At 49.2% G+C, this 15,038-nt stretch overlaps 1 protein-coding gene and 1 pseudogene across 4 annotated transcripts in view; both read left to right on the forward strand.

Annotated features, from left to right (window-relative positions):
- LOC110204482 (very-long-chain 3-oxoacyl-CoA reductase-B-like) overlaps positions 1-15,038 on the forward strand; it is a 117,762-nt pseudogene that overhangs the window by 24,217 nt on the left and 78,507 nt on the right. The window lies entirely within an intron of this gene.
- LOC110203909 (exocyst complex component 3-like protein 2) lies at positions 630-13,166 on the forward strand. Of its 3 annotated transcripts, XR_013482602.1 has the most exons (7): positions 634-1,345; positions 4,585-4,669; positions 6,135-6,363; positions 9,134-9,237; positions 9,392-10,018; positions 10,614-10,736; positions 12,353-13,166. XR_013482602.1 is itself a non-coding variant. In XM_020980305.2 (2 exons), exons 1-2 carry the CDS (start codon positions 990-992, stop codon positions 1,937-1,939), a joined length of 444 nt encoding a protein of 147 aa, XP_020835964.1. In that variant the 5' UTR covers positions 637-989; the 3' UTR covers positions 1,940-2,158. The 3 variants fall into 3 exon arrangements, 1 of the variants encoding a protein (XP_020835964.1); XR_013482601.1 differs by having other exon boundaries at positions 630-1,345; positions 9,392-10,736; XM_020980305.2 differs by lacking the exons at positions 4,585-4,669; positions 6,135-6,363; positions 9,134-9,237; ... (1 more) ...; positions 10,614-10,736; positions 12,353-13,166 and adding an exon at positions 1,852-2,158 and having other exon boundaries at positions 637-1,345.

A 15,038-nucleotide genomic window follows, 5' to 3' on the forward strand; every position in this document is an offset into this window, starting at 1 on the left:
AACTATATGGAAGCAATTGTTGATAAATCCAAAGAAATCAATAAAAAAGAAAGAAAAGACCCTGGGCTTGGAGTCATAAGTCGTGGCTTCAAATGGAGACCTTGGGCAAGTCCCTTTCCTTCTGAGGCTGCAGAGCAGAGAAAGCTCTGGGCCTGGAGTCAGGAAGACCTGAGTTCAAATTCGCCTTCAGCACTTTGGACAAGGCATGTAATCGCTTCCTTAGTTTCCTCATCTGTAAAACGGGAATGAAAACAGCTTCTGCCTTCTGTGGGAGGGGGGCGAGGTTGGGAAGATGGATGAGATATTCGTAAAAGGTGTAGCATAGTGCCTGGCACACAGTAGGGGCTTAATAAATACTTACATCTTCCCTTTCCTTCCCTCTTTCTCACTTTCTCATTTGTAAAATCAGGATACTAATCCCTCCTCTGCCTCAGTCTCACAGGCTGGTTTGTTGTGTGCCAACATGAGATCGCATATTCAGGGCTCCCCTGCCCTTCCCCCAGCACATGCCCAGCCACTGCTGCAGAACCAGGGAAGGGCCCCATGAGCACCCTGGGAGACAGAGTCAGGGCCCCAGAATCCAGCTGCGTGAGAACTAGGCATGTGCCAGAGCCGGCTCCCAGGAATTCACGGAAGCCATTTTGTTAATTTGCCATATGAGTGTCCACACCCAGGAAATCTGAAAATTCTCCATATCAGGCTTCATTTCCTGCTTTGCTGATTGCCTGGATTTAAGAAAGGGACAGAGAAAATGGGAATCATGCAGTTTAAACCTTAGAGGGGCTGGTGTGGACGGTTTTCCCCAGAGAGCCAGTGGAGAGACACTTAGCAGCAACCTCTGGTGAGATCATTAGGGCCCAATTGAAGACGGAGAGATGTCGAGACTTTGAAGTGTGTTCAAAAAGCCTATTCCACCAGCCTAAGAGGGAGCGGGGGCACACGGCCCGAGGCTTTTAGCTGCCTGGTCAGTGTGTTTTGGCAGCCAGGCAATGGATGGCGACCTGCCAGTGGACAAAGAGGCCGACGGGCCGAGGGGAGGGAGGCAGTGGTCACATCCTGCCAATCTTAGTACTGAATCCCAGGAGAGGAGACACCCCAGAAATCATAGGAGCCTGGTCATTTGTTTAAGATTGCACAAGGCCCTCTGCTCTAGGCTGCTGGAAGACATGGGGGCTGTTCGGATCCGCCTGGCACCTGCTTACCCAGCAAGCCTGGGAGCCTTTGGTGTCTACCTTCAGGGTTATCATGGAGCCCTCTCTGATTGGCTGAGGAAGGCCACCTACCACTGGCTACCTCTGGCTGACCGCTATGCCCTCCTGTACTGGCACAACCAAGTTGATCCAAGGTGAGACCCTGAAGGGGAGAGGGATAAGGGACTAGGCAATGGAGTTGAGGGGGCAACAGGACGGAGAAGTCAGAATTCCTCCTTCCTTCATCTGAGCCTCAGTTTCCACCTTGTAAAATAAAGGAATTGGACTAGAAGGTATTTTAGGCCCCCTTTGAGCTCTCACCTTCTTTCCCCCTAAATTTTAAAGGCCCTTCCAAATTTAACACTCTCTGTTCTAAGGCTGCATTCCTGATTTAAACAATCTACCAATCCTCCACCACCAGCTCGATTTATCTCTAAGATGTAGGTAGCAAAAGCTTTGCTGAGGACTCTGCATTTGATTCCAGAGGCCACAATGGGCAGCTATAGGAGGGACAGGGCTTGGCTGCTCAGTGTCTCAGAGGAGAGGGGGTGGAATGGGACCAGGGGAAGGGCTTTGTCTGCTTTTCTGGGGACATTCCTCTCCTTTTCCTCCATCTCTTCTTTTCCTCTGCCTCACTACCTCCTCCCTTGCCTGCTCTTAGGGAGATCTTGGGCATGGTGAACATGGTGGCCCTGGACAATGGGCAACTGGGGCCGCTGCTTCCCGCAGAAACAGTTTGGAGCCTGTAGGATGAATGTGTGACTGATGTCAAGGTGATCTGGGAGAAGGGCGGAGGGGTCTGCCTGGGTCACCAGGGGTTTACAGGCTCCCCTGGCTTTCTGGCCTTGGACAAATTTATGACTCCCTAGGTCTATGACTCAAAGATTCCATGACTATAAGAACGATCTTTGGACTGGTGAGGACAGAACAAAAAGGGCTACGGAGAACTGAAGCCCAGGAGAGATACAAGCAGATGCCTAAGAGAAAACAATTCTCACCTGGAGGCAGATGGCAGACAGCTGTCAGCACCAGGGCAGGGTGTAAGGGGCCAAGGCTGGATGCAGTTATGACAGGACAGAAGAGGTCGGACCCTCACCCCCATGGGGCTGGAGACAGGGCTTAGTGGCTATGCATCTGGACAGGAAGTTGGAGTGAAGGGATCAGAGGAGGCCATCCTTCTTTCTCCTCTGCCTCAACTCCAACTATGTGAGGAGGGAGAGTACCCCAACAACTGAGAGCCAGGAAAGGGGGGAAGAGAGGCATTCTAAAGGCAGGGGTGAGCAAGGAGCACATTCCAGCCACGAGGGCCAGACAGCCTGCATAAAGCATGGAGGTGGAATTCTCATTTCTTTTTTCAAGGGAAAACTTTTTATATTTTTCCCAATTACATGTAATAACAATTTAAACTTTTTTTTAAATTCTGAGTTCCACATTCTCTCCCTCTCTCTTCTCCCTCTTCCTGGGGAAGGCAAACAATTTGATACAGATTATACATGTGTAGTCTTGCGAAACATCGGAATGCTAATTTCAGGGAAAGACTAGTAGTCTGGTCTGGCTGGAATGTAGAGGGTACAAAGAGCAATCATGTGAAATAAATATGGAAAGGTAGCTGGAGTCCAACTAGAGGGCTTTAAATACAACGCTGTGGCAGGAAGAGCAGCTCACTAATGTCTGTTTCTCTCTATTCCTCTACATCTCTTTCTGTCTTCTGACTGTCTATCCATCCACATCTATCTATTTTTCTTTCTATCCTTCCATATCTATCTGTCTTTCTTTCTATCCATCCACATCTATCTGTCTTTCTTTCTATCTATCCACATCTATCTGTCTGTCTGTGTGAATAACTATCTATTCACCTCTTCCTATCTATTATCTATATATTCATCCATCCATCCATCTATTCATCTATCTATCTGTCTATTTCTGTTTGTGTATCTGCTTAATACCTTAAGCAACAGGGAGTTAATGGTTCTTGAGGTGGGCAGTTACATACTCTTGTGAAAGTATTTTGGGGAATGGAAGCTAGAGGGATGGAGAATCAGAAATGTCACTAAGCTGGAGATGACCTAATCTTTTTCTTATTGCTTAGCCAAAGAGGTGAGGTTTCTATTTTAATTACTGCCCTGAATAGCATGTATTTACAGTGTTGTCTTGATGAGGTTGGAAGTTGATAGCCCTGAGGGAGAGCTAATGTGAAACACTGATTTCTCCTGGAGAAATTCTGGGTTGGGGCAGGAGCCACCAAGATTGTAGACAGTCTTGGCAATTACTGATAAGCCTCCTAGATGAATTTGGGGCTCCCTCTAGGCAGAGCCCTACCTCTGAACTACAGGATACAGTTGCAAAATTCTAGCACATAGCAAGAAAGGGGTGGTTTGTGCTCATCTAGGAAGGGAAGCTTTGATCATTAAGGGGCTAGCATAGCTTCAGCAAAAACAAGATGGAGAGAGTCAGGGTGGTGTAGTGTTGGCCCCAGCATTGGCAAGACCTGGATTCAGAGGTTGCCTCTGACCCTCTGGGCAAACCTCTCCTTGCCGCAGGAGACTCTCCAAGTCTGAAAGGTGCCTAAAAGACTGGATAGAATCTGTATTGGGAGTGAGGATTTCCTCACCATAAACTCCCTATAGGAAAGAAATCAGAGGTCTGGACCAACCAACACAGCCCAGAATGGGTCACGGCAGACCCACCTTTTATCCTTTATTGAAAGGTTCCTAAATAGGCAGGTCTAGGGAATGCTGTAGATGGTAGTGGTGGGGGTGTCTCATGGGTTGGGGTCTCAAGCTCTGTGAGGATCAGCTGAAGAACAAGGGAGTCTGGGACTGGCAACGAGAAGACCTAGGGACATGGGAGCTGGCATGTAGGGAAAGAATCAGGCTTCCCCCTGTTGGGCCCCTGAGGACCGAAATGGGAGCTGCAGTTTCAAAGAGGCAGGTTTAGGCTTGATGTCCACCTGGGGAAAGTTCCTGACCATTTGAGTCATTCAGAAGGGGAGTCATGGACTGCTTGCAGAGGTGACGAGCTCCCCTGATGCCTCCTTTGTGGAGAATGTTGGAAAGAAGATTCTCCTTCACTCACATGTGAGTGAGGCTGGCCAAAGTGACCACTGAAGTTCCTTCCAGCTGGGCCAGACAGGGTGTGATTCCCTAAAGTCTTAGATTGCATGAATCTGTGTCTAAAGTTCTCTGGATCTAAGATCCTCTAAGATTCCAAACTGCTAAAATTCATCCAAGTCGAGGTGTCTAAGGCTCCACTGTATGTGGGTTGTGGTACAGGGAGTGTCTGGGAGTGAAGGGAATTGTGAGGAGGAGAGGAATGCTGTCTGCTCCCCCCCCCACGTGCCACTTCCCTGAACTTTTACTCTGGGGATCATATCATGCCACTTCTGCTCTCGCAGGCTCAGACCCGAGCTGCTCTGCTTCAGACCCTGCAGGAATTGCAGCTGAGGACCAGCCCAGCAGCCTGCTCAAGATGTCTGTGAGGTGTGTGCATGTGTATATGTGTTATGTGAATACGTATGTATTAGTTGTGTGTGTGTGTGTGAAGTATGTGACAGGTGTGTATATGTGTGTGAGATATGTGTGTATGTGTGTGAGAGGTGTGTGTATGTGTGTATGTGTTTGTGTGTATGTGTGAGTTGTGTGTGTAAGGTGTATGAGAGGTGTGTGTATATGTGTGTATATGTGTATGAGATGTATGTATGTAAGGTGTGTGTAAGGTGTGTGAGAGACAGATACGTGGAGATGTGTGTGTGCAAGCTGTGTGTATATGTGTCTGTGAGATGAGTATGTGTAAGGTGTGTAAGAGATGTGTGAGGTGTGTGTATATGTATATGTGACATGTGTGTGTAAGATGTGTGGTTCTAGGGAGGAGGAGAGGAGAGTTATCAGTACCCACTCCCATCAGAGAAAGAAGAAGGGATTGGGATAGAGAAGGCTGGAGGAGGGAGGGGAGGCTCTTTCTATTTTTTTCACGTGCATAATTCCAGGATTAGCAAAGTAGATGATTCTGAGAGTCTATAAATCCAAAGATTCCTTGGAGCCAAACTCTTTGATTCTAAGGTGCTAAATGAGAGACGTCCAAGATTTTGTTCTTCTAAGATTGAAGTGTTCTATGAGACTGAAATTTGGGGATTCTATGATTCTAAAATGATATAATTCTAAGAGTCTACATTACACACATATTTTTACAATAACATATAGTATGATAAATATTATAAAACAAAACTTACTTTATAATAAACACAAAGCAGCTAAGATGATGCAGTGCTTAGAGTGCTGAGTAGGCCTGGAGTCAGGAAGACCTGAGTTCAAATCTGGCCTCAAACACGTACTAGTAGCTGTAGGACCCTGCCCTCAAGTCACCCTGTTTCTGTCTGCCTCAGTTTCCTTATATGTAAAATGGGGATAATAAGAGCACCTGGGGCAGCTAGGTGGTGTGGTAGATAGAGCAGTAACTCTGGAGTCTAGAGGATCTGAGTTCAAATCTAACCTCAAACACTTACTAGCTGTGTGACCCTGGGCAAGTCACTTAAGCTTAACTGCCAAAAAAAAAAAAAGAATAAAAATATAATAATAATACCTACCTCCCAGGGTTGCTGTGAGGATCAAATGTGATAGCATATGAATAGCGCCTTAGAAATCTTAAAGTGCCATATAAATGTTAGCTATTATTAACCTTATATCTTATAATTTCAATAATTAAATAATCTCACAATCTAAGATTCTGTAATCCTACCAGTCTAAAATTATATAGCTCTAACACGTAAAATTCTGCAAATGCAAAATTCTATAAAGTTAAAGATTTAAAATGTGAAAATTTTAACATGCTTTGGAGTTAGGGGAGGCAAGGAGGGAAGATCTCCAAGGTGCCCACACCACTCCAAGTGAGGAGATTGCTTGGGGTTGGAGAAAAGGGGGGTCTCACTTCTCCATCTCTATCCTCCAGCTGCTGGAAGATCACACTGATCAGGCCCCTCGCATCAGCCAGGAATTTGGGGCGCAGATGGCACACTGCTGCCTGGGAGTTCTGGCTGAATTCCTGCAGAGGTACAGGGGACAGGGGATGACCCTTGATTCTGGAGGGTGAAATGAGCTGGAGAGGCAAGAAGAAGCCATCTATCTTCAGGGGATTGTCCACCACAGATTAGAGGAAGCATCTCTGCAAAAACAAAAAGGTACAGTCCAGAGATAAGTCAGGTTAAAATGAGGCTAGCTCCTTTTTATTTACCCTTTGTGTGTCTCTCTGAGCTTCAGTCTTGTCTTCTGTAAAATGGGTCTTATAACAATGGTGCTACCTGCTTCTGAGGGCTGTGGTGAGGAAAGGGTTTCTAAGTCTTCAGAGTCTATGAACTGCCTCAGTCCTCAGAGCGCTTTTGCTTCTCTGGGTACACTTTGTTTCCTTTGCAGAATGTAAGCTCCTTCAGAGCAAGAACTGGATTCATTTCTGTCTGTCTCCTCAGCTCCTAGCACTGGGTTACAGTGCTTAGGCAACGCTGGTGGAAGGATTGACTGACATGTAAATACTGTTTCTCCCAAAGCACATGAGCTCCTTGAGGCAGAAACTCTTTGAGTCTTTGGACCTCCCCCCACCCCAGGTTTAGCAGAATACCCTGCCCATGACACAGGTCATCCCTTTTTTTCAACTTAGTCTAGGATTCAATTCAACCCAGCATTGATTAAACTCTTACTATTTCAGTCAGCCAGGCATTTATTGAATGATTGCCCCAGACACCAGACCAGTGGCTGGGAATACAAAGAAAAGAATCAAAAAACCCATACATTTCCCAGTTCTTGCCTTCAGGGAGCTTATTTTCCAATCTGGAAGACAGGAAGCCAATAACGTTGCACATACAAGATGTATGCTAAATAGATGGAAAGTGGTCTCAGAGGGAAGAGGTGGGATGGGGTGGGGAGAGAAGTATATATCAGGTACTGTACCAGGGTCTGGGGTTACAAGGACCAGAAAAAAGGCCCTTCCCACAAGGAGTTTACCTTCTCCTTCAGAGATATAGTATGCAAACTGATGATTTTAAAAAGCATTTGATTGTTTAATTTGAAAGGGGGATGCAATTTCAAAGGAATTTCAGAAGGGAGGGAGACCTAACAAATTCAGAGAGGCGGAGGATCATCAAAGGTCCCAAGTGGGAGATGGCATCTGAATTTAAACATCCAAGAAAGTGCTGACGGACTGTATTCCAGGTATGAGAGACAGTCAATGTAAAGGTAGGAGAAAGAATGGGAACAGCAGGCATGTCAATTTGTCTGGAATAGAGTGCATGAGAGGTAGTGATGTGAAATTAAACAGGAAAAGTAGATTGGAATGTGAAATACCAAGTAAATGAGTTTGTATTTGATTCCTAGAGTGATTAGGGAGTCACGGAAGACGCTTTAGCAGCGGCAGAGTGACAGGGTCGGGATTGTACTTTCGTGAGATCACTTTGGCAGGTTGTAGAGGATGGGTTTGATGAGGGTGGGGCCCAAGCCAAGACCTTCACCCTTTGCCTCAAAGGGAATCTGACTCACAGGCCCCAGACCCTCATCTCCCTTTGAAAGCCTTAGGCTCCCTTTTGTCTATAGGCCCCAGAAAGGCCTTCCTTTATCTCCTTTTGAAAGTCCTAGCCCCACCTTGATTTTGTGCAGATGCCTTTCAAACTTCTGCCTTCCTGTTCCCTCCATTATGGATTCCCATTGTCTATTCAATCCCTCTGACCTCCCCAATTAGAATTCTTACCTAGACCCTTTTCCCAACCCCCTTCTCTGGCCACCCAAAGTCACTTTAGTATTTAAGATCCACCTTGGCCCTCATTCAGATGCTGAGAATCTCATGCTCAAAAGGCTGAGAACCTCTCATGCCCGCTCGTCTTTACGGGCGTCACCCAGCTGAGAATCTCTCCTGCCCCAAAGGCTGAGCCTTTCTCATGCCCGCCTGTCCTTATGGGCGTCACCTGGCCTCTGTGATTTATCACTAATAAACTTTTCCTCTGGCTGAAGATTTGAGTTGAATTCATTCAGCAGGGCCCGGTACCACGGTCTTCGGGTCCCACCACCCCAAAACCCCTAGACCTCTTCAGGTTGTCAAGGGGAGACCAATTTGGAGACCAGGGCAATAGTACTGAAGAGAAGGGTCGGGAGTTTGAATGAGGCTGGTGAGTAGAGTGAAGGGGACAGGTGCTCAGGATACAATGAATCAACAAGACTTGGGAAGAAGTTGGATATGGGACAGCGAAGAGCCCATGAGGACTCTGAGACTATAAACTTCGAACAGGAAAGATGGAGGCACAGATTGTAGAAATGGGAGGTTTAGGAGGAGGGGTAGGTTGGAGAGGAAAGATTGTGGCTTCTATTAGGATTCTCAGCTATGGGACATCCAGATGGAAATGTCCAGTAGACAGTGGTGATGTGAGCCTGGAGCTTGGCAGACAAATGTGGGCCACATATGGGAGTCATCTGGGATGTGGGATGATCACTGAGCCCTTGCAACAAGGTTATTATCTGGGGGGCACTTAGCTAGGGAGAGCAGGGAAGGCGGGAAGCAGGATCAGCCAAGTTATTATCAGGTGGAAGGAGGAGCAGGCAGGAGAAGTGCATCCTGAAAACCTAGAGGAGACAGTATTAAGGGGAGAGGATGATAGGCTGGGTCCAAAGCAGCACAGAGATGCAGGAAGAGTGAGGAAAGTTCATTGGATTTAGCAATAGAGAAATTCCTAGTGGCCCAGAAGAGAGCACTTTCAATCAGGTGGTGAAGATGGAAATCAGATTGCCTGAGGGTGGAGAAGTGAGTGGGAGGTGAGAAAGTGATAAGAGGTGAGAGAATGATAAAACAGGAGGGAGAGTGAAACCTGGAGGGCTTCCTGGAGGAGGTGAGTTCAGAACTTGAGAGGTGGGCTGCAAAGGAGACACCAGACCTGAGCTTCTCCTTCCATCTCTTGACCTTCCACCTTCCAGCAGCGGGTAGAGTGCTTCCATGAGAACCCAAGCGTCCAAGAGCTACTGTGTGACAGTTATATCAGCTGGACAATTACCTTGGTGAGCAGTGGCCCCCCTCTTCGGTAAGCCAGACCCTAGAGAGGATGGGGAGAAGGGCCCCAGCATGACCTAATGTTCTCCCCATGGGGAGTTGGCCCATTCTTTCTTCGGGGAGTCTGTCCCTATCCCAGATGTTCTGAGGTCCTTTCCTTCCTGTCCCCAACTCTATCTCCTCAGAAAGGGCCACAGAAAGGGCCCCTCTACACTTCCCTCTGGAGACATGGAAAGGGACACCCATTGTGGCCTCAAGAAAAAAATCCTTCCCAGAGACAGAGAGACATCCTCCTCAGGGACACAGACTTCAAAAGAGACACCTCCCTACACTATGAGAGTAAGCTCTCCAGAGACAGAGTGACCCTCAGACACACAAAGAGAACTCCAGAGACAAAGAAACTCACTAGAAAGAGTACACAAACATAGAGAGATTCCTCCAAGGACAGAGACACCCTCCCATCAGAGATATGAAGAGACCACTCACAGAGACCAAAGCCATGCCCTCTGCCCACCACTGACATACGGAGAGACCCTCCAAAGACACAGAAACCCCTCCTCCAAATGTGGAGAGGTACACTTCCCTTCCTTCCTGCCTGCCTGCCCACCCAATACGTGCAGGGAGCCGGCTGGGACCCAAGGCCAGCTGGTGATGAGCCCCGGCCTCTCCCCCACAACTCCCTAGCTGACCCTCTGTCCCCGCTGGGGCCCTCAGAGAGCGAGCCTGCTTGGGAGGCAGCTGCAAATGCTCTTGACCGTGTCACCCGCCTCTGTCATCGTCTCCATGCTGACCTGCTCTTTCAAGAACTGTAGGTCAGTGTCAGGAAGCCTCTGGACCCCTCCCAAACTGACTAGAAAATGGGGACCTGAGGGTTGTGACAATGGTTACATCAGGATCACGCCGAGATCTAGCTGAGCCAGAGACTGGACTAAGACAAAGGAAGAAAGGAAAGAAAGGGGAAGGAGCAGAATGGAGGGAGGAGATCGATGTTGACACAGAGGGCCCAGCTTGGGGAGGGGGAACATGAACCTGGGTCTCGGCATAAGCTCCCACAGGCTACCATTGCCTATTGACTGCTATACTCAGGAGTGTGGAGGCCTGTGGCTGTGGCTGGGCCTGCTGCTCCAGGATGGGTGTGACATTGTAGGTGCTTTTGTGCCTAAGTCTGTGACTCCATGTGGAATGGGTGGGCATGAATTAGGTGAGTTTCAGCTTTGGCTACATGTGTGTGCTCAACCCCTCCCACACTCATGAAGACAGTGATGGGCTCTGGGATCCCCCCCATTGAGGCTGGAAAGGGGCAGAATTCCTGGTCCTTCTACCTATGGGTTCAGTGGCCTGGGTGGGACCTTAAGGGAGCTCTGAGTCAGATTAACTCTGATCTCAACTTTCTCTGGACAATTCCAGCCCCATTTCTCCAAAGTGATGTGTCAGAAGTAGCTGACCAGCTCTGAGGCTCTGGATGACATTGTAGGGACCCTGGGAGCTCAGGCCTTGGCCCTCAGAAGAATGCATGACCAGACTTACCAGGTATGAATGGACATGTCCACAGGTGGGAGGGAGGGGATAGTTGGAAAATAGACAGGGAGAAAGGCAGAAAATTGAAGAGGCAAAGGATCACCCCTGTCTCCTGGTGCCTTTGCCCTTCCTCCCTTCTCCTCTTCTTACAAAATTGGGTCTCTGTGTCTAGTATAGCTCAATCACCCCCCAAATCTATCTCTCTCTCTCTCTCTCTCTCTCTCTCTCTCTCTCTCTCTCTCTCTCTCTCTCTCTCTCTCTCTCTCTCTCTCTCTCTCTCCTCTCTCCTCTCCCTCTCCCTCTCTCCCTCCCTCCCTCCCCCATCTCTCTCCCTCCTCTTTCTCCTCCCCTCTTTCTCTCCTTCTCCTCCTCTTACTACTCCTCCTCTTCTTCCTCCTCCCCCTCCTCCTCGTCTTCTTCTTCTTCTTCCTCTTCTCTCACTCTGCCTTTCTGCGCTCCTCTTCCTCCTCTTTTCCTCCTCCTCCTTCTCCTTCTTCTTTTTCTTCTTTTCTTCTTCTTCTCCTTCTCCCTTCCCCTCCCCACCCTCTCCCCCAACATTTCCTCTCTCTCATGCCCTTTTCTGTCTCTGAAATATCTCCCCCTCTCTATCTCCCTTATATCTCTCCCATGTCTGTCACTGAATCTCTCCCCTTACATCTCTTCCTGTTCTCATTTTCCCCATCTCCTTTGTCCTTCTATCTCCCCATCTCTTTCCCTGTAAAGTCCCATCATTTTTTCTCATCTCTATCCCCCTCTGTGCCCCTCCAATTTCCCCCCCATCTTTCTCCTTGCTTCTGCCCTGATAATCTCTCTCCCCTGATCCACATCACTCTGTCTCCCCTTAGTACTCACTCTGATATGTGTCTAGGCCCTGGTGCTGGAGCTGCACCGACAGCCCCTGCTGGAGTATGAGGAGATGTATTACACGGGCCTATTCTGAGTGGGTTTCAGAGCTGGAGGTTCTAGCTCTGGCTTCTGGGCTCTAGAGATAAGAATTCCAGGACTAACTTGGTTGAGGGGGAGGCTGATTCTGGAGCTGGCTATGTGAATAAAGCTCCCAGAACTGTGTTGTCATCATGCCTAGGGTTGTCGATCTGTGGGGTTTCTATAGTTGACTTTTGGGCTGGTGAGGACTACAGAATTTGATGGGCTCTAGCCTGCAGAACTTGGGGGAAATATTGGCTCTAGGTGTGGTTAAGGGAGGGGCTCTGGGATTGAACTAGGGTGAGAATTACGCTGGGGGGTGTAAACACCCCCAAACAATTGGAGAAAGAATGATGGTCCTGGATACGAGTCTCTGGGTTCTAGAGCAGCCTTTGGGAGGGTTCCAAGCCCCGTATCTGGATAGAATGATTGTTCTGGACCTGGGTTGGATGGTGAGGATTCTGAGACCTCAGTGATATCCCCTCATGTCTCCCAAGCAGGAAGCATGTGCCTGCCCTCTTAGATGTGAGGGCTCTCCAGGGTGCAGCAGCTCCTTATGAGTTATTGGCTGTGTCCTGGGGCCTGGAGCAGAGTGGGAAAGGGGCTCCTGCCCTTCCCAGGGACCGAGCTTTTTCTGCTGACATTCCTATCCCTTGGCCACCTTTCTATCTGAGCCTCCCCCTCCCTCTTGCCGAACTCACTAGGCCTGATCTTGCCTGCCTGCCCAGCCACTGCCCTCGGCCCCCAGCTCGGCCTCGTGCCCAGCCCTGAGTGCACCTGGGACTCCTACAACCTGCCCTGTGATGCTGCTGTCCCAACCTGGAAGCCTATGTCTTCTCCCTTTCCCCCAACATCTGCTGCTGAGAAAGATTCTGACCCCAAGGATGGATTCTGTCCCTGGGTTTCAAACCAGGTCATAGAGTAAGGGATGTCAGAGCTGGGAGAGTCCTCAGAACACGATGTCATAGCTGGAAGAACTCTAGGAAAGTGAAATATTGGAGCTGGAAGGGCCTTTAGAACATAGATCATTAGAACTGGGAGAACTTTTAGAACACCAAATGTCAGAATTGGGAGGAACCTCAGAACAGAGAAGGTCAGTGCTGGGAGGCACCTCAAAACATAGAAAGTGAAGAATGAAAAGGAATTTAGAACCTAGATCAATAATCAATGAATAAACATTTATTAAGCACCTACTAAGTGCCAGGCACTACACTAAGAGCATGGACTTATCATGGTCGGAAGATACATCAGGTCATGGAGTTTTATTTCCTCATATTAGAGACGGGACAACTGAGGCTCAAGAGTGAGGAAAGGGACTTCTCCCTAGGTCACACAGCAAGCCAGTGGCAGAGCTGGGAGCCAGGGCTTCTCCGGAGTTAGGGTAGGTCCCATAGAAGTAATGGAGGCTGTGCCTTGCTCTGCCCAGTCTCCATCTCTCTTCCCTCTAAATGTCTTCTTGCAGTGGCTGCTCATGTAATAAGGAATGTATGATGATAAAATAAATATGTTTCTATTTAACGAGCAACTGAGGCTGAGTTCTGTTTTGGAAGGTGGGGGTGGATGGCAAGTGGGGAGGCACCAAGCAGGCCCCTGAGGCAAGGTCGGGGCACCAAGCTCTCTCTCCCACATCGAGCTGGGCCAGAAGTAAGGGGTGTGAACCCCATGGTGGCTAGGGTCCCCTAGCAGGAATCTCCCTGCAAAAGGGTGAAGGCTTGGCCTTCCCTTCCAAGGACTCCCAGTCTGAGCAGGAAACATGGCCCTATGCCTTAACACTGGTTGCTTTAGGTCCCCCCCCATAGGACGCTCCTATACCAGGAGAAGGGAACAGTCTAGGGAAGAGGAAATGAAGTGGTTCCCCTCTTACTCCTCTCCTTCCCTCAAAGGTTTCAGATATGTAGGAGCTTACAGGATAAGACTGAGAACTGAAAGGGATCTCAGAGGCCAGATAGTGAACTCCATTTTACAGATAAAGAAAACCAGTTCCGAGGAGGGTAGGGAGTTGTCCAAGGTCACAAAGTCAATGAGTGTTAGAAGCAGGATTTGAACTCGGTGCTCGTGAAAAGGGGCGTCTGGTCTCATCTGAACTCCTCACATACCCTGCCACACCTGAGTTGCCACACTGGCTGCTGCCCAGAAGGCTTTCAGGGCCAATCTCCACCATCCTGGGAGGGTTCAGGGAGTCCTACAGCCGATGGAGGGAAGGCAGGGTCTTCTCCAATCTCTTCTTCCCAGTCTCTAATCTTGGGTAAGTGGGTAAGCTCCCTTGGCCCCAGAGCTAGGAGTGGGAAGTTGGGCCCTGCCCCTCCTCTGCCTCACTATGAGACCCTGGCCTAGGTCACACTCCTTCCCTTGCTCTCAGTTTCCCCATCTCGCTAGAGGATTTGGCCAAGGCGACCTTTATGGTCCCTTTCTGCCCTGACATCTGGGATTTGGTGACTCTCTGCTGTGTCCGGAGAGGCCCTGGGAAGGAGACAGGAAGTTGATTTCTTTCCTTGTTTTTCTTCCTCAAGGGGAAGGGGAAGGGAGATAGCTAAAGGCAGCCAAGAGGGAGGGCCGAATTCTGCCCTCTGGGAGCCACCCCTCCCAGCTTCCAGCTAGAGGTGTTCAGAGGGGGTTGAGGGGAGGGAGCTGTAGTGGGGAGGGAAGTGCAGGGGGGAGGGGTACATGGAAAGAGGACTGTGACTTGCATGGGGGGATGGCGGGAGGAGAATGCTCTCTGCTTGTTCTAAGGGAGAGAGCCTTGAGACCTTTCCTTCCTCTGCCCTTCCCTGGGTGGGTTTGCTGAGTGGATTTGGCCAAATGCATTCCCATCTACGATCCTTGGCTTCCATGCCATTGGAAAAATGAAAGTGGCATGTGTGGAGGGCAATGGCCCAGCTTGAACCCAACACTCAGAATGTCAGACCTAAGGAAGAGTATAAGGGGACTGGTCCCAGGGGCTGGCAAGGAATTTGGGAGATTCATCAAAATCCATCCCCTCCCACCTAATTTTATAGAAGGGAAAATCAGACTAGGAACAGGAAGTCACTTGGCCAGGGTTACAGAGCAAATAAGGGAAGAAGGTGGAGATGGGAACCAGAGCTCCTGGGGCCCGTAAATTATCACGGTGTATTGACTCCCCTCCACCCCAGCCTGGAGTCTGTGACAACTTCTAAGAGTGGGGAGCGGCGAAGGAGGGAGGAGGAGAAGGAGGAGGAGGAGGAGGCCTCCTGCATCTCCCCCATCACCCCTGCCCTTTCTGCTCTCTGGGATCCCTTCAGTATCTGGAGGGCTGCCCACGGACAACAGAGGTCAGACTACTTCTCCTGGGCCCCACTCAGCACACCTGCCAGTGATGACGAGTGTAAGTGGGGTTCAGACCCAGGACTCCCAGCGCGACTGTGGGCTGAG

This window comes from Phascolarctos cinereus, unplaced genomic scaffold (genome assembly GCF_003287225.1).
Source record: "Phascolarctos cinereus isolate Bilbo 61053 unplaced genomic scaffold, phaCin_HiC Scaffold_726;HRSCAF=1367, whole genome shotgun sequence".
NCBI classification, from domain to species: Eukaryota; Metazoa; Chordata; class Mammalia; order Diprotodontia; family Phascolarctidae; genus Phascolarctos; species Phascolarctos cinereus.

Coding starts and splice junctions, on each gene's coding strand:
- LOC110203909 (XM_020980305.2), top strand. CDS start 990: ATGGATGGCGACCTGCCAGTGGACAAAGAGGCCGACGGGCCGAGGGGA. Junction 1,346..1,851: donor CACAACCAAGTTGATCCAAG/GTGAGACCCTGA, acceptor GCCTGCTCTTAG/GGAGATCTTGGGCATGGTGA.